Below are 18867 nucleotides of genomic sequence, written 5' to 3'. Positions count from 1 at the left end.
ATCCCAAGTTAGGGCTTCTCCCCATCACCGCCGCTAGAGAGGGAAGGAAGGAGAGCAAAGCGGAAGAGAAGGGGGAAGAAGAGAAGGGGGAAGATAAGAAGAGAAGGAGGAGAGGAGAGGAAGAGCAAGCCGTCACCGAGCAGCCGGAGTAGTCCGCGCCGGAGGAGCCGCCGCCGCCGCCGTCACCGAGGAGCTGAAGCGGAGGAGTCTGCCGCCGCACCGGAAGTTTACCGCACGCCGGCGACCATCTTCTCCTCCGCCCCTCAGTGAGCCATGCAAGCCTTGTCTAGTTGTGCCAGTCCTGCCTTCGTGCCACTTGACCTTGCCTGCTCGACCGTCAAGCCGCAGCCGTTGCTGCTGCCACCGCCTCTATCTGGTGTTGTCGTGCCGCGCCGTGGCTCTAGAATGCCAGAATGCAGCGTGCGTAGCCGTCCGTGCCACGACCGGGGTTAACCCTATGACCGCGCACGCAAGCGCCTGCGCTTGCCGCCTCGCCTGCTGCCTCGCGCTGCAGCCTCGCAGCTCGCCACTGTGCCGCGCCACCCGTTTCCCCGCAGCGCGCCAGACTGCGATGTGTCGTAACATCGCACCGTGTCGCAGCGTGGTGCACGGGATCCGACCCGAGCGGCCACGTGGCAGTGCCACGTAGGACAGAGCTGCCACGTGGCCCTGATGTGGCATGGGATGGGCCAACTCGTGGGGCCCACTAACTAACAATGGGGCCTACTAACCCATGGGGGCCACCGGCTATTGGATGGGACCCAGTTGACCGTTGATAGGTCAACGTTGATCGGGCCAACGCTGATGTCAGCAGACATGTGGCGCACTCCCGTGCTGCCACATGGCACAACCAGGGGCTGACATGTGTCAACTTAATAAAATATTTTTTGAAATTAAATAAATAATTAAATAAGTCCTTTAATCTTTAAAAATTCATAACTAATTCATTTTAATTCCAAAAAATATGAAACTAGTTGCATTAAATCCGTAAAATCGAGCCTGTGCTATTTGTACCTAGTTTAGTGTTATTTGGATCTATGCCTAGATATATTGTTGGTTAATTTACTTTACGCCGTATCTCGTTCTGTTCAGACCCGAGTTGCGACCCGGAAGATCCTCAAGACCCCGACTACACCGAGGAAGTTCCAAACGACTACGGACAAGGTGTCATGTCACTCCCAATCATATAGATCCTATGCATGCGTAGTTGTTAGTGCTTTATTTATGACGCTTGATGATGATGGATTGCATAGCCAATGTTTTTAGCCATGCCTTGATAATTGTTTATCCTGTTTTTCTTGTTACCTATTTTTGTGGACTAGCTATAGACCCCTAGCTAGTCCACCGCACTTATATTCATATACATGCTTTTGAGATATGGATGGGCATATGCCATGGTTTTGGTCATGGGATTCCTTGAACACTCTCGCGTGTGTTTTGGGTGAGTGACTCCTTGATGTGTTTTGGCGGGAGCGAGCCGTGGTTGGTACTGAGGAGTGCCTTACCAGGAGAGAGCATTCTGGACTCTCTCTATACCTGCACTTGTGGTGGCTACCTTGTTTGTTATTGAGGAGCAGGTGGCGCGTTGCAGGTGCTTCGGCACATACTTGTGGAGTAGAGTGCTTACTCTCAACCGCTTAAGAACCGAGTCAGTTTACCACCAGTCACAACATCTATTTATGTACATACCGCTCGCTTACATTATGGGCGGGGTTCGGTCCGAGACTAGTGGTGGATAGTAATTAGCCTATAGGCGGATTGGAGGATCAGTGTAAGAAGTTCGAGGCGTTGGCCTGCTATGACCAGACTGCACCCTAGCATGGGTAGGTTTCACAGCTTTGAGGTCCTCACTGGTGACTGCGTGCCCTGCAGCTGAGGACGGTTCCAGACTCGAGGAAATAGGAGAGAGCTATCCACCTACTAGGGCTCCGGCTGTTAGGTGGGGTTTGTACGGATCGCTACCGTTAAGGCTCCATCTGTGTGGGTACAATTGTACAACCTCTACAGAGTGTATAAAACTATAGCTATAGTCTGTGTCCACTGGTTATGGACAATGTTGTTGACTACCGCTACTTTTGACTAGATTTTGCTTATTCTTCTACCTCCTATTTTTGAGATAGGTCGGTGTTTGCCATTGAGATGTGAGGAGAGGGAGCTCTCACATCGCCTAGTGTGTTTGGGTGCTGGACCCTTGGGTGAAGGATCCGGTGATTTGTGCCGACTTCCTTGTTTGAGGTGTTGACCTCGAAAATGGTATTGCTTTGCTGCTTCCTTGATTGCTACTGCTGCATAAACCTCTACAACCATATATATGTTTACTCATACATATAGTATAATTCCCCATGTCCTTGGCTTGCTGCTTTTGGGAGTTGATATGGCCTACCCGCTTCTTGGGTAGATGGTGGCTTTTTAGGATTGGAGCCCGACTACAACTTCGACAACGACGGATGGGAAGACTAGGGATGGTCCTTCGCTCGAGTCGCCTCTGGAGATGGAGTTTGCCATAGCTTACGTTTCCACTGCGTAGATGTTTTACCTTTCTTGATTCAGTCCTGATGGGCTTCTACCGACATGTGCCAAAGAGATGTACTCGATACTTATGATATTTATACTTTGTTGCTACTCTATATTTCTGTGTTGGTATGTATTTGTACTATCTGAGATAGGTATTCGCATGTGATAGCTTTCCTGGAATTATCACCGAGGTGCGTAAGCTTGAATTCTAGTGTGGATTTTGTGCCCACCTGCACTGCCAGGCGTCAATTATTTGCTACCGATCGAGGTCCCCACCGGCACCAAGCTCACTGCTTCTTCGAGCATTATATTATATTGATTCTCATCAGCATATATATAACAAGGTTCTGGTACTCGGGTGGCCTAAGTGCAGTATGAGGAGGTTGAGGAGGACCATGGATCGTTTTTCATGGGACGTCGGCTGGTGCACTAATCAGTTCAAACACAAAAGAGTTCGCCAATACAAATATAATACAGGTTGCTTCCTCTCTTATTCTGAATTCAATCTTGTAAAGTATATGTAATTTATGGATGAGTGGCTCTGTTGGTTCCATATATTCCATCGTGTGCAGTTTGACACCTCACCTTCCTCCTTTTTCCTCTCTGTGAGGGATGGAAAACTACCAACCCAGCCAAGTTCCGTGCTCTTTAAGACGTGTTCAAACATTGAGCCATATGACTTCCACACACACGAAAGCATTATTGGATAAGCATGGCTTCCTAAATACACCTTCTTTGGACATTGCACAAATTTGCATGAAGCAAATAAAGAGATTGGTCATGTTCCCCATTTTTGGAGGCTTTTGCACCATATGACACATCAAGGACTATGCAGTAAACCTCGCACGTGGCAGCAACAGCTTGTTGGAGGCTCGGATGATGCATCAATAGACAGTTGCTGAAGTATCAATCGCAGCACTCACGTACTGGTGAAAGGGGCGTGCATTAGAGACAAGTAGTCATTTGTGTTTACTTTGTAAACATTATTATTCTCCTAGCCTTAAACATCTCACGTTATTAAAATATGATGTAATAACTCCTAACATCTCAATTAGGAATCTAATGTTGACTTAGTTTCCTCAATTATATCTTGATCCTTACGTATCAACTTTAGCGTAGCCTTCATGTCACACGGTAGGGATTTAGCATATTCAATCGTAGCAAACCTCAAAAGTGGATGGTAATGACACACGATGTCCCCAGGCCACCTCGATCAGTGGGTGCAACCATCCAGACACGGATGAAATTGCTCCTCTCAGCCAACAAACAGCCCACACATACATTCAAACAACACCCAAACGACCAAGCCGTGCTCACTAGCCCAACAAAAAACACGGCATTAAAGTACTCTCACAACTCCTCTACCTGATACGTGGCGTGGCCTGCATCCACCTAAGCCACGTCAACCAACTCAACAAAAACACGACGTACCTCTACGTGAGACGGGGCGGAGTGGACGGTCTCCTCTATTTGCATCGCGCACCTTACCAATCACGCGGTACGAGAAGGAAAAAAAAAACTTCCTTCACTGCAACGGGAAAACCGCAGTGCAGCAGTCCTCCTTTCCCCTCTGCGATTTTGCCTAATCCCTCTCCGCCCCTCCAGTCCTGTGGCCACCGCTCTAGGCCGCCGTCGCCGATCCCGCCCACACTCCCGCGCCTCGCCGCCCGCTCCTGCCCCCGCCCCTGCTCGCGCTGCTGATGACGTGATCCGTCCGTAGGGTGGGTTCCTGCGTGCGGACAGAGTTCGTCGGGGGTCCCGGTCCGCAAGACCCTAGGGGTTCGTCGGCGGCGAGGATGCCCGGCCTGCCTCTACCTCAACCTCCAGCACAGTAAGTGGATGATGCCTCGGGAGAGATTATGCGTGCATCGCCGGAAGTAGTAGTGCACTGGGTGCGTCTTTGGTTCGGGAAAAAATTAGTTAATGTCCGTCCGTTGGAAATATTTGTAGTACCTAGATTTGTTTGGTTCAGGAATCCTTCGAAGTTTGTTTTGCATACTACTGGAATCAGTCCCTGCAATTTTCTTTTGTTAAAAATACTATCTTATCCTGGTAGACATTGAGCAATTGTTGCTAAGCTTGGATTTGCAATTTCAAAGCAGAAATAGATAGTCAAGCTGCGTTGTTGATGCGAAATAGATAGTCGAGCTGCATTGTTGATGTGAACTTACGGTTATGTTGTGGTTCTTGTTCTTCAAGTGAGATGGAATGTGTTCTGTCTTCTAGCAAGTTGTGCTTGTTTGCAGGACTACTGAATGCGAATATGCTCATCCTGGGCCTGCGGGCCACATCTTCCGTCAGCGATCAAGAGCTGGATTGTCTCCAGATGAGAAACTTGCTGCTGAAAAAGATCTGGCGCTGTACTGCAAACCAGTTGAGCTCTACAATATTATTCAGCGGCGAGCCATTAAAAATGTAAAGTCCATGCTGCAATTGCGATCCCTTCTTTTAACATTGTTGACATGTCCGTGCTTATTCTCCAGTAACCATTATGTGTAATTAATTTGAGATACCAATAATGGTTCTCTGAATTTTGCAGCCCCCTTTTATGCAAAGATGCCTTCTTTACAATATACTAGCGAAGAGGAAAAAGAGGTTTGATCCTTGAACAAACATATTTAAATATTTTCACCTAGGCATATACTGTTCATTTTCAGCTGAGCACCTTCACAAATAATCTGTTATATCCTCTCTATTTAGATCCTGTTTGTTTCAGATTATAATCCATATAGATTATATATCTAGATTATGGGTCATGAGTACTATGGTAAAAGAACACTTGAGGACCACCATAGGACCACAAATAATCTCAAATAAGCTTCCCTAACCTAAAATAAGCTGCCCAAGAGTAGCTTATTTGAGATTATTTGTGGTCCCCAAGTTGTCCCAAGATAGTTATTTACCCTATTACCCTTGGACTATAATCCAGCTTACATAATCTAGGGGGCAAACAAACAGGGCCTTAGTGTGATGGTGCGGCTGGTCAGCCCAGCCATGCATGCACAACAGACAAATTTAAGGATTAGGGTGATTAATTTCTTTTGCTATTTCTTTCTTGCTATGACTAAAATCTCCCTTGTCTGTTTCTTTCTAAGTGTCGTATCACCAAATTTTTATGCATTAGTGGTTGCTCTGTTCTATAGTCTCTCTTGTAGCTAGGGGTGGCTGACGAGCCAGCTCGGCTTGTTATGGCTCGTTTGATAACAAGCTAGCTCGGCTCATTAAGGTTAACGAGCTAAAAATTGAGTTTGGCTCGGTTTGTTAGCAAAGCTCGAGTCAGCTCGTTTGGCTCACAAGCTGAGTATTGTTTAACATTAATGTTAAGATCAAATGATATGTTAACTAATATATAATAATTTAATCATGTTTATAATATAGAAAAGTGTTGATCACAAAAATAAGCAACACAAGTCAACAAATTAGAATGATATAGATGTTTAGAGACTAAAAATAGACTTAATTACCACTGTATTTGACTTAAAAGTTGAATAACAAGTTTACTTTAGCCAAATAATAATAATAATAATAATAATAATAATAATAATAATAATAATAATACCATTGTATTAATAAATAAAATTTTGGTATTATAATAATTATCGAGCCTAATGAGTCAATCGAACACCTCACGAGTGGCTTATTAAGAAAACGAGCTAAAATCAAGGTTTGGCTCAGTTCGTTTAGGAGGTTGAGCTGAGCCGAGCCGAGCCAAGCTAAACCTATCAACGAGCTGAATCGGCTCACGAGCCTCGAGCTTTTCTGCCAGCCTTACTTGTAGCCCCTTGAGCCATTCTGCTTAATGCCATGCAATTCACTTTCTTTGTTCCGCATTCAATTTATCCCCAATGAATTAGTTCATGACATTCAATGTATTGTTTCTATCCAAACAATTCATTTGGAACAGTATCCCTATATCCCCACTCCCCAGGTGGGGAGCAGTGTCCCTATCCAAACTTGCTCCCTCTTTATCTTCTACTCCAGTGACTTACCTAAACAGGCCCTCCAATATTTCAATCACCAAAATTTTACAATATCATGTAACTAACAAATGTTTTCTATCCGTCATGAGAACGACTAATAGGCATTTGGAACACAGGAATTTTAAGAGTAAATCACATGGTTTATTGATAAATATATTCAATGTATAATAAAAATTAATTTTAGAGTCCATGACTATATTGGCCCACATAACAAATTACCCCACCATTCAGTGGATGCAATGGTATTACTTGGTCTCATCCACATCCTTTTTCCTATCCTATCCTCACCTATCTCATCTTCTTTGCACTCCACTTTTTTTTTCCTTTTTTTTGTTCTCAAATGCGCTGGGGAGCTGTGTATCAATGCATAAGAAGAGATAAATGAGTGCCTTTGCACTTCACCAAGAACAGTGATAGTAGCTGCTGTGCTCCCACTTGAGCATAGATCGAGAAAGAAGAGGCGATGAGCAGTACTCTTGCTCCCCCGCACACAGTGGTAGGAAGGAAATGTTCCCTCACTCTCCCCGCCCTGCTGGTCACCTCCAGAGCCGTGCATCTGCTAGCATCGCTTGTGCGCTCCCCTTCCTGTCACCTCTCTCCTTCCCTTCCCTTCTTACCCTCCCAAAAACGGCGAAGATGGGGTGGCAGATGTGGCAGGAAGGAGACGTCCATGGGTACAGGTTCATGCCTTGATGGATGGCGAGGTAGGGAGCTTGCTTGATGTGGCAAGCAAGGGGGAGGGGATGGTGAATGGGACGAGGTAGCGAGCAGGATAGGGAAGTCACTGGTGAGATGTTTTTGAGAATTTGCTACAATTGGACTGTAGGAAGGAGGATAAGGAAGACAATGGAAATGCTCTAAGGCAGGCAAATTGCCCTAAGTTATGCAGTTTTTTCTATTCAAGAATAAAGCTGGTAACAACTGTCAATCAGGTTTTGGGCAGTAATCCAAACACAGACATGCTTTCTTCTTATGTTGCTGACCAATTTTCAACTTTAGGTTTTCTTTTACAGAATACTTTCAAGTTTTAGTTAGGGTCTAGCAGTATATGCCTGCTGCTTTTCTTTGTGTAAAGTATTATACAGACCAGAATAGCAGGTTGGCCAAACAAGACACAAAATACTACATATGTCAGGTGGAACTTTTGTGATAAATCATCTGCACTGCACAGTTGAATCTAGAAACTTTTTGTTGCAAATACTTTTTTTTGTTTGACTGTATGTTTGGATTGATGCAGGATTCAGATAACCATATCACTTTCTGGAAGTGCAAATACCGAATTGCAAGCACAGAATATCTTTCCTCTTTATGTTCTGTTAGCTAGACCTACTAGTAATGTTTTGCTTGAAGGGGTAAGTCATTGCCTTTTCAGTTTGTGAAAATGAGTGATGAGCTTTTATGTTTGTCTTACCATATGATTTCAATTCTTATTTATGATCCAATTTTGCAGCATTCTCCAATTTATCGGTTCAGCCGAGTTTGTTTGCTTACTTCTTTTAGTGAATTTGGAAATAAAGACAACACTGAAGCCACATTCATCATTCCTGATGTGAAGAATCTGTCAACCTCCCGTTCTTGCAACCTTGACATTATCCTTATTAGCTGTGGTACAGTGCACATCCTAAATGATTATTTGTCCTTTACATCTCTGTGCTATCATTAAATTATTTTATTCCAAAAGGGCAAGTTGGACAAAGTACTGGTGAAGATTACTGCTCTGGGAACCATGTGGAGAGCTCATCTCTCCAAAGTAAGTTTATACCGACATTTTGGGCAGATATTATGTGATTACTTTTCCAACAGGATTAGCATGTTAATAAGCGCATTTGTTTTGAGTAGTTCAATTTATCTTTATTCATGGCAAAAGGATCCCTGATGGCATAGACTACTTTAGGAACATAGTTTAAACATTTACATCTAGTCAATTTATTAGGCATATGCTGATACTTAAACTGAAAAACCAAACTGATATTTGTCTTCCTATTGGACTAATGACCATCCATGTCGTGCATTTTTAACAGAGCTTGAAGGGAAATGTTCCTGGGGTAAAATACCAACTAATTTACTTGCTTCATCTTTGGAGAGTTGTGTGACTTTAAGCTTGGGAACAATTGTGGAGTTGGCTTCTAAAGTTACAATGAGACCAAGCTTCTTAGAGGTATGCCAAATTGATTTTCCCCCAGGTTACTTAATATTTAAGACTCGGCATTCATAAAGTACGTTCTATAATGTCACATTGCATTTCAATTTCCTGGTTAGGTTGTAGTTACTAATTATAATCTTTACTGTTACGTTCCATGTAAAGCTGTTTGTGCTTTTGTGTTTGATGTAAACTTTGGTTGTAGTTTATATACAGCACAGATTAACACTGTAATTTCTCTTTGCTTAGAAAAGTGTAGAGATAGTTTTATATAGACATACTGTTCCAAGCATATTGGTGGTAAATTGCCAGAACTGAGAGTATGCATGAGAAATTGCTGCTTCGTAGTAACTTAGAACTACATTGATAGGCTATCGAAATCAACAGCCAATCTTCAACACAGGAAAAGTTATAGTGATTGTGCTGTAATTTCTCCTTTGTTGCCATATTTCTCAGATTCTGCTGTCCCCTTTGTAGTGTAGACATTTATCACCTGTATATTTACCTACTTGTCTTTTTTTTTTGCATGCAGGCAAAATTTCTGGAGCAAGACAGTTGCTTGACATTTTGCTCCCATAAGGTTGATGCTACGGTAAGGTCTTCTATGTTTGTTCCTTTCATGTTTAATCTAATTATTTTGTCCAGGGGTCTCTGTGTTGCCCATATTACTAATGTTAGACATTGAAGTCCAAGATTAGTGTGGCCAACAGGCAAATGCCTTTCTTGTAACTGCCAGTCCATTGGATGAAATATTTACACTCAAAACATGTTTTACTTCTGCCAGCCACTTTGATACAATCACATCTTCACACCTTCAGACATACACTACCACTGAAAGTGTACTGGAAAAAAGACCTTAACTTTATACTCAAATTACCCAAACTTTTTATCAAAATAATTGGTTCAACTGTTAAAGAGGGGCAATAAACTTGAAGGGGGGGGGGGGGGGGGGGGGGGGGCTCATTAAGCTTTTAATGGTTGCAATAGAAGGGCATCGGATCGGATCTATTGCATCCAATTTCAGGTACCTGTGTGGAGCTACAGTCGTTTTTTGGGGGTGGGGGTGGGAGGCTGGGATGAATTTCGGTAGATAGGTGTAGGATAGCAATGACTTTAATTGCTGAGACTGTTAAAGCCTTATTTTGCAGGGTTCATATCAGTTACAACTATGCATGTCTGCACAAGAGGCTGGTGCAAAAGACATGTCTTTGTCTCCTTACAATAGTTACTCATATAATGATCTTCCACCGTCGTCATTTTCAGATATCATAAGGTAACCAATATCCCATTTTCTATAATTTAACTACTTTTTTCCTATCTTGTTCTTTTTTTCATCATTGTAAAAATTGCCAACCAGGCTGGTTTGATCCCCTAATCACTTGCGATTTTTGAGCCAATTGTTTGATTGTATAGTAACATGAAGGGCAATTCCTTGCATAGGATATATAAACTTTAGAACTCTAGCATTCTTTATTGTTTAACGTTTACCCATCTTTATATGATTTTATGACTTAGCTTAGTAATACCTTTGCTTCATCGCTCAATCAAGGCATTTGCTATCCAATGAACCCACTAGTGAACTAAATAGTAGGCAAGCTTCCTTTCTAGTATGTTTTGAGTTGAAAGTTGCAAATTTCGAGTTGTGAGTTATAAATTTGAGCAAAATTCAATATTTTGAGTTGAAAGCTTTAGTGTTTCACTAGTTAAGAAGTGTTTTGAGTTGAAACTTTCTCCAGTAAGTGGCCACCATTGTTAACTAGTGAATATTTGATTTAGTGATTTGATCCGACATTCTCAACGTTTCAACTTACCCACTTGGACAATGACTAGAGCGTTCTTCTTAGCAAACACCCATGTGTCCAGTGCCGGCACAAACGCCATGCTGTGTGACTACACTGCCCACACACGCAATGCACCATATGTCCGCCCTCCTAACCTGTGTAATCGCAAGGGTCAGCTAACGGCTCAGACCCACTTACACATTGGGTGGACCACACAATCCCACCAACCCACTATGCTCTAGTCTGCCCATGCTTTGCATGATAGGATTAACCTGGGGCTGATGGTATGGAATCTAGTGGCCTTAAGTTGGGTCCAACCTTCCTCAACTAGCAAGGTGGTACTAAACTTTTGCGCCTTTGCACTCATGGGCTCTATCCGAATTGGGCCGGGTGTTTCAACATTAGCAGCCATGTTCCCGTTCCCATTCCTGGAATGTTCCCGTCCCGGAACGATGTTCCCGGAACGAGGAACGTGGCCACGTTCCACGTTCCCGGCTGCTAAGGTTACAACCTTCATAATAGCTGTCCTGCATTTGGTATCCATGTCTAGGTCGGTTTGTTAGTATATTGCAATGGTTTTGCAACCCCACCTAGTGAAGTTACCTTAGAATTTGTTCCTCCTTTAACCTTTTGCCTTATATCCATTGCTATTTTTATGTAACCGAAGTTAACATAAATTAAGTTTGTTTTCCACAGGTTAAGAGCTGGCAATGTAATTTTTAATTACAAGTACTACTATGATACGATGCATGAGACTGAAGGTTCTCCCTCCCTCCCTCCCCTGACACTGCCAATGTATAATTGTCGCCTAGTTGCCTCAATTGGTGGCTTTTGTTTCTAGGTTCTGCACACTTTTTAATAACTTTTTTGCGGAACCACTTTTTATTAACTTGATAATGTTACGATTTATATCTTTTTTTGAAACCGAAGCAGTAAAGATCAATAAGGTATTTTTCTGTGTTATCATTTACTCGCTAGAACAAAAGATATCAACTTTTGGTTGATGGTGGTTGTTTTATTGTTTCGTCAACTCGTCAAATCGCTTATATTGTGGCTACGTGCTAAAACCTACAGAGAGCGCTAGCTTATTTTAGCATTGGCATGTATTAATGCAGAAGATTAAAATTTTGGGGAGTACAACGCAGATCTCTTGCATTTTCAACTTTCTGTCGAATGTTGGTCATGGCCAAGATTCCGAAGTAGATACCTACAGTCACCTATTGTTTTTCAGTTAGGATGCCTAATGATATTTGTTGGTTGAGATAATTTCCTATAGCTTGTCGCTTATTACTCTTATTTTTAACCACTCCTTATATGATTCATTGATCTCTTCTTGCCAGTCACTGAAGATTTTTCTTGTCCATTTTGTTACGTACGATGTGGAAGTTTCAAGGTAAAATTGAAAGCTGAGTTCTTTTTTCCTTTTTTCTATGTTTGTGCATACATCATTGCTTGCTGCAATGTGCTCTCCATTGGGATTATGCACATTCTTGGCCTGCTATGTTTATGATAAAAGGACATATTCTTTTTTTACTTCACACTCCACAACTGATTTATCCTATTTTCATGGTGAGCCCATTGTATTTTGATTTCTTTTTTCCCCATACATTAACTTAATCTTTTTCTCAAGTCATAATTAATATAATTACTTTGGTGGTACTAGGGTCTGGGATGTCATTTAAACTCGTCGCATGACCAATTCTGCTATGAATTTTGGGTTGGTAAACCTCTGGAATCTCTATTGCAGAATCTTCTTCGATCCTCATACTTTGATAAGTATTAATATTTTTTACGTTACACACAGATATCTGAAGAGTATCAGGTTGTTAATGTTCGTCTGAAAGCCGATGCCTCAAGAACTGAGGTAAGTTGACGACAGAGATTAGTTTTAACTTTTGGGGGGGGGGGGGGGGGTTACTATATGTGTGTTTCTTCTTTTTAATGCCGTGATGCGCAGCTCTTCTGCGTATTCGGGGAAAACCATGGGGGTTCCTAACTTAATTGGGCACCTGAATTCTTGAGTGCAGGAGCCAAGGATGAAATAGCATTTGCCACACTGAAAATCAAACATCTCCCATGAATTTTTTTTAAAGCATGTAGTATACCACGATAACTTTTCTGTGTATAAGGTTTACATGCTTAGCAATGCACGGTGAATTTTGCTTTAAATTGAACCGCCCTTTCTCAACTATGTTAACATATTGATCCCAACTTGCAGTTTTTGGCCGAGGGAGTTGATCCAAGGCATCAAACATTTTCTTACCGGTATGCTCATTCTCCATTGTTTTCCTAACAGCACCACTTTATTTGTTTGGCTTGCCTAATTATGTTCCATCAGCTCAAGATTTAAGAAGCGTAGACGATTGAAGACCACAACTGAGAAAATCAGGCATGTACATTCACATATCATGGAATCAGGGTCACCTGAAGATGCACAGGCAGGATCTGAAGAAGAATATGTGCAAGGGAAAAATGGTATGTTGGCACCATCTGCCCATCTATTCCCTTTATTGCCTACTTTTCCTTGACCCAGATGGTAAATTTTCCAGGGACTTCTGTAGCAAATGCTTCAATTGATCCTGCTCAATCATTACATGGTAGCAATCTTTCGCCGCCAACAGTACTGCAGTTCGGGAAGACAAGGAAGCTATCTGAGCGAGCTGACCCTAGAAAGTAGTATTTCCTGTTTACATTCTTGATACTCATCATAATATTTTTTCTTAAGATACTACTATTGGAATGTGTTTAATTTATTATTTATTATCTGTTTGTATTTTCTGGCAGTCAGCAACTCCTGCAAAAACGCCAGTTCTTCCATTCACACAGGGCACAGGTTAATCCATCTTTTATGCATGTTTGCGCACATATGTAGCAGAACCAGGACTTTTTGCGTGTTCAGTTCGGTTGATTGAATTACACTATTTTTACCTACTTAACTAACTTCATTTAGCTAAGAAAATTGATAATACATCTTTATGTATGTGGTAGTTACATTATTCCTTAACATACAATTCCTGTGCATACATAGGATTATGAAAAGCCTTATATACTAATTTTCTGGTTCCTGTACTGCATCAGTGCATCTGTTGATTTTTTTTTTGAGCGAAATCTGTTGATAATTTTTGTACAGAGAACAAATAATAGCTGAATCATTTTTTTATAAAAGAAATGATTTTGAGCTGGTTTATGAAGGACTCCCTTCACTGCTAAATCCTCTTGAGTTCAAATCAATGGTCTGGAATGATGTTTGCAGACCAAAATGAGGAGTCTTTTCCTTACACGCCACTAGAAAAGTTTGCAATACCATATCCACCATTAGAAATGTTGTGGAGCCTTCCTTGCCTCTGGCTAACTTTTTTCGTGCCCTCAGTGCCACTGTGGTCTAATTTGTCCGTAACAGCAGGTAACTGTTGGAGCAAATGTCCACATTGCCCTTGTCCAGGTCACATAGGAATTTTTCGCCATTGCCATGGTTGCCACCGCATGTGTGCATCAAACATACACACATATATTTGTGTACAGATCACAATATAGCTAGAATACTCTACGATATATATCACAAGCTGATTCCATACACACCCAAGTATCAAGTACCATACTCACAGTCTTAGTAAGTAGCAAGTTATCGCAGGTTTAAGCCATACATAACCAGTTCTAAATGGCTCAAAATATAAGTTCATTATCAACCTTAGTTCATTATGGAATAACAGCTTTGAAAAGAAAATGAGACTGACAACTTGAGGGTGAACAGCTCTAACCACTGTCCAACATTTCCACCACCGATTATTGGAATCGTATTATCTATGCAGCATGATTTTTGGCGTGACAGCTTGAAGGTGGGAACCAGTCTGGTACCACAATTATATTAACTAAAAGACTAAAAATATGGATTTTTTGTCTTCCACAACTTCAAATTGCATGGAAATATAGTGACAGTGATGTAGCTAGGAGGCATGTGGTAGTCGGCAGTGGGCAGTGGGGTTGCCCTCCATTTCTGCCAACACTACCTACTTTGCACAATGTCATATCATTGGCATGTTAGAATTTTTCCATTTTCCAAAAATGCAATGCTAGTCAAATCATACAAATATCATAGTAATACATAGTTCAAATGAGTGATCTTTTTGGTCATGTGATATCCATTTTGATCTCTGTGCTATTATATTATGATGGTTAACAAAAGGGGGAACATATTACAAAAACCCAGTAGTAGATTTTTCCAAAAAAGAGGTTACCCAACATTTCTTTACTTAGATTATTTGCACCGTTCCTACTAAAATTTTATTTTGTATTAGATTTTTAGCACTAGCTGTTTCTATAATAACTTGGACTCTACACATATGTTATGCCTTCCTTTGAAGCCTTGCCTGATTGTATTATATTTATTGTAGCCAATGGCATTGGAACAAGTGTTCTCAGATCGTGATAGTGAAGACGAAGTTGATGATGATATTGCCGACTTTGAGGATAGAAGAGTAAGCTATGACAATCCTGTTGCTGAAACATAGAATATATGCTTACATCCACTTGAGATGTCTAATTATTGCTAATTTGAACTTTGCTGACTACGTGCAGATGCTTGATGATTTTGTTGATGTTACAAAAGATGAGAAGCTTATTATGCATATGTGGAATTCATTTGTTCGAAAACAAAGGTCAGGCCTATCCATAGTATTTCCATAATTCTGACTATCCTGGTAGGCAGGAGTGATCTGATTCTTCTGTTACTATTTATTGTTCATCATTGTGATAAGCAGCTCGGTGAACAGACAGACTATAATTTTTTTCTCCTATGTTCAAGTTTAGCCATATACGTATGGAGCAGCAGTTACCTTGTTTAACTGAAATGTTTTTTTAAAAAAACGTTCTTTTCTTTTTGTGTAGGGCCTTCCGACTGTTAAGTGTTAAGTACAGTGTGCTCCCCTTTGATTTTGTTAAATGAGAAAACTTTGAAAAGCACTGGTCAACATTTTGTAGTTAGAAATTGAAATACTACAAAAAGTCCCCAAAGTTGTCCTTTGTTCCTCTCATGTCAATCCAAGCCTTAGCTGAGTAGTGTTTAGGGTGTGTTTGGGCGGAGTTGGTGTGGGGGTGTGTTCAGTACTTTGATTAGGGGCTTTCCCTTTCTTTTGTACTTTCAATTCTCTTCTTAATGAAATGACACGCAGCTCTCCTGCATAGTTCAAGAAAAAAAAATCCAAGCCAAAAAACATAGCCACCATTTCCATCCCCCCACCACCCCACATTTATACCTCTGCTGGTCATTTATGCATGGTCTTGGGATATCCTTATGCAAGTTGCTGGTCTCATTCTGCCACTGATATAGAGCAAACAATCTTGTGGGGGATGATGAAAATCTGCTTCATGAAAAGGACAGAGTGTGTAACTTGTTATTCTTACCCTAAATCGTATTCATATCCTGTGAAACCCAATTGACCTGTTAGTGGTGTTCCCACCTAAGATTGCACACAGACTGCCACAGCTTGCAGATTGAATGACATCTGTAGCAGTAGACATTTTATTGGTGTGCTGCTAATATATTTCAAGGCAGAAGTCGCTATTTGTGTGGTAACTAGGATTTGGAGCATATCTCAAGATTTTACTGAAGAAAAATGAAAAGAGATGCTCAAATTTTTAATCCCTCAAATTCGTAAGTGTTTGTTATTTCCGTATTCCAATTTTCCTGTGATTTTAGTTTGGTATCAAATCTTGAGCGCCAAAAAATCAAGGATTTGTATCTTTAGTTCATAGTTTCATAGGAATATTTGTAAACATACTCCCTCCATCCCAAAAAGAATGACTTTGTGGGATTTTTCAGACAGATTAGGGGTGAATTAAAAAGATGCATGCACCCTTAGTTCAGTTTGCTTATAGAAAATGGAGAAAATATGTTTCCATTCAATCATGCATGCACGAGATCAACCTGCCAAATTATGCATGCATAAGATTTAAATCTTAGAACGTTATTCTTTTTGGGACAAATTTTGAATCCCAAAACATCATTCTTTTTGGGACGGAGGGAGTATGTTTTAGCTTGAGACGTTTTAGAGGTAGGCTTTACTTGCATCATCCTTAAGGGGTTTCTCTAGGTCATGTCCTTAGTGCTGTTTCCATTGGAAGAGTCTGGTTTTGAAACCCAACATCCCCTGCTCTGGCCCAAGGTGGGGTGATGTTGCTTTGTAATTTGGGCCATTTTTCCTCTCTTAATGCAAAGATACGCAGCTCTCCTGCGTGTTTGATAAAAAAAAAAGAGTTTAGTTCCGCATTGAGCATTCTTTTTGTCATCTGCTTTGTTGTTTCCATTCCTGACTGGACAAAACTGAAGATCCGGTGACCCATCTAACAAAAGTGATTGCATTTAAGCTAATTCTTTCCGAAAATTGAAATTGCAGGGTGCTAGCTGATGGCCATATACCTTGGGCCTGCGAGGCATTCTCCCAGTCCCATGGACAGCAACTTGTACAGAACCCTGCTCTTCTATGGTAAGTGGCTTGTTTTGGAGTATATTACTCAATATCATCTGTACCGTTCAAGGTTGGTTATGTATCTGATTTAAAACTTTCTCGGTTCACCAACAGGGGCTGGCGTTTCTTCATGATTAAACTCTGGAACCACAGCCTTCTAGACGCTCGCACCATGGACACGTGCAACACAATCCTCCAAGGTTTCCAAGACAAGAAGTAATTTCAATGCTTCGGGGGGAACAACTGTTCGTAAAGCTGTTCCTGGGGGAAGAGAGGAGGGTCATTGTTTCATTCATGATTGATGTCAATTGTATTAATTGTTGCTGAAAAGAGATGACGTAACAGGGGCACCTCCCAAACTGTAACAATATACTGTATCCTGGGTGATACTTGGATTTGATGAATATTAGTGATGTTTCCTTACTTAAGAGTTCTGACATAGGTAGGCCTCTCGTGACAAGTTTTTCAATCTTGACTAGATATAGAAAAATCCTCAAATTCACAAATTTTTATAACCACGGTTCTGATACCAATGCGTAAATAAAAGGTTCGAGGGACGGAATTCAAGCGACTTCGAAAAAAAAAATCGGATTTCAAATTTTGAGTTACTATTCATCGTACTATTCAAATTCAACGGACACTATTCAAATTCGATACCAGTGCGATACCAGTGCGTAGGACGAAGGAACGAAATGAGGGAAAATCAAGCGACTTCGAAAAAAAATTCGGATTTCAAATTTTGAGCTATTATTCACTGCACTATTTAAATTTAACGAACACTATTTAAATTCGCGGCACTATTGAAAATCAGCTCACTATTCAAAATGGGAATATGAATAGTACCCGAGCACTCACCAGGGAGTGGGTGGAGCACCTCAGGGTGGATGGAAATGTGGCGGAACTATTTGCTTCCTATTGAGCACTATTGAGCTACTATTCGGGGTCCCTTTTAGCAACTATTCAGCAAATATGGTACGCGCGGGTGCGTGAATAGGTATATTCTCTGATTATATCAATTCTCAGGATCTTTGCGGGTTGGCGAGACCGAAAAATTCAACCGGACGTGCTGCTATGCGTGTGTCAATCCTACTCGGTACTCACCGCGTGCCTCGCTGGCTCGCTTCAGAACCAGGCCAGCCCGGTCTTCACCCTCATCGTCCCCAGCCACGCTCATACAGGACTCAGGCTCTACCGTCTCCCCAGGCAGTTCCACCCGAAGGGAACACTTCTCTGCGCACACAGGGTTCTCCTCAAACGTCGCTACCAGGGCTAACACGAGAACGACACACGTAGAGGTTTCTCCTCTAGGGTCCCTAGCGTAGAGACATCGCCCCATACGAACGAGCTTAAAGGATGGCAGGGATGCTATCAGGACAGCTTAATCCATTTCCACGGGACAAGCTTACACGTGGCTTTCCCTTTCGGGAAACCCCAAGCACTTAGCACAAACTTTGATTACCTTACAAACCGAGGGACGAGCTCCGACGGCCTCCCTTTATTCTAGTAGTAGTACAGAGGTGGTGGAGTAATACAACAGTAGTGGGGTGATTCTAAATATGGTGACTAATTTTTCCTCAGAGCACTTCCGAGGTGGTGGATGTCTTCATGGAGTATGAGTGGAGTGTGGGTGGAGGTCTTCGATGATCTTGCTTCTTCGGTGATCGCTTCCGTGATTTGGTGCTTCGGTGCTCGATGTCCCGAATGCTTCACCCGGCAGCTCCTTTTATAGCCGCGGCAGAGGCTTTTGGAGTTGCATCGTGCTTAAGTCTTCTGGTGCCTTCAACTATTCTCCTCTTCTGTTGCCTGGACACCTAGACAGCGCTCCGCTCCTCAATAATTGTCCTGGCTACAGTAGAAATCACTGTTTATTCCTTTTGCCTTGTCCTCTATCGCACACTGTCTTCTCGTGATATTCTGGATGCTGCTTGGTATGGTCTTCCACGTCCGAATGATTGACGTCGCAGACTTCAATCACAACATCATGGCAT

At 41.8% G+C, this 18867-nt stretch overlaps 1 protein-coding gene across 2 annotated transcripts; it reads left to right on the top strand.

Moving 5' to 3' along the window:
- Positions 1-4013: 4013 nt before the first annotated feature.
- LOC117843638 (polycomb group protein EMF2B) lies at positions 4014-17302 on the top strand. 2 transcript variants are annotated; one of them, XM_034724289.2, is made up of 21 exons: positions 4014-4345; positions 4761-4929; positions 5054-5109; positions 7732-7846; positions 7945-8101; positions 8176-8244; positions 8516-8652; positions 9167-9226; positions 9783-9907; positions 11112-11176; positions 11756-11808; positions 12079-12132; positions 12220-12279; positions 12634-12680; positions 12760-12890; positions 12965-13088; positions 13200-13248; positions 14807-14890; positions 14991-15070; positions 16808-16897; positions 16994-17302. In XM_034724289.2, exons 1-21 carry the CDS (start codon positions 4311-4313, stop codon positions 17097-17099), a joined length of 1866 nt encoding a protein of 621 aa, XP_034580180.1. In that variant the 5' UTR covers positions 4014-4310; the 3' UTR covers positions 17100-17302. The 2 variants fall into 2 exon arrangements, with proteins under 2 accessions (XP_034580180.1, XP_034580179.1); XM_034724288.2 differs by having other exon boundaries at positions 4015-4345; positions 12754-12890.
- Positions 17303-18867: the final 1565 nt, after the last annotated feature.

This window comes from Setaria viridis, chromosome 2 (genome assembly GCF_005286985.2).
Source record: "Setaria viridis chromosome 2, Setaria_viridis_v4.0, whole genome shotgun sequence".
NCBI classification, from domain to species: domain Eukaryota; kingdom Viridiplantae; phylum Streptophyta; class Magnoliopsida; order Poales; family Poaceae; genus Setaria; species Setaria viridis.
The sequence above is the reverse complement of the archived record's forward strand: the minus strand, read 5'-3'. Positions and strand labels throughout refer to the sequence as shown.

Coding starts and splice junctions, on each gene's coding strand:
- LOC117843638 (XM_034724288.2), top strand. CDS start 4,311: ATGCCCGGCCTGCCTCTACCTCAACCTCCAGCACA. Junction 9,227..9,782: donor CCCATAAGGTTGATGCTACG/GTAAGGTCTTCT, acceptor CTTATTTTGCAG/GGTTCATATCAGTTACAACT. Junction 15,071..16,807: donor TCATTTGTTCGAAAACAAAG/GTCAGGCCTATC, acceptor TTGAAATTGCAG/GGTGCTAGCTGATGGCCATA.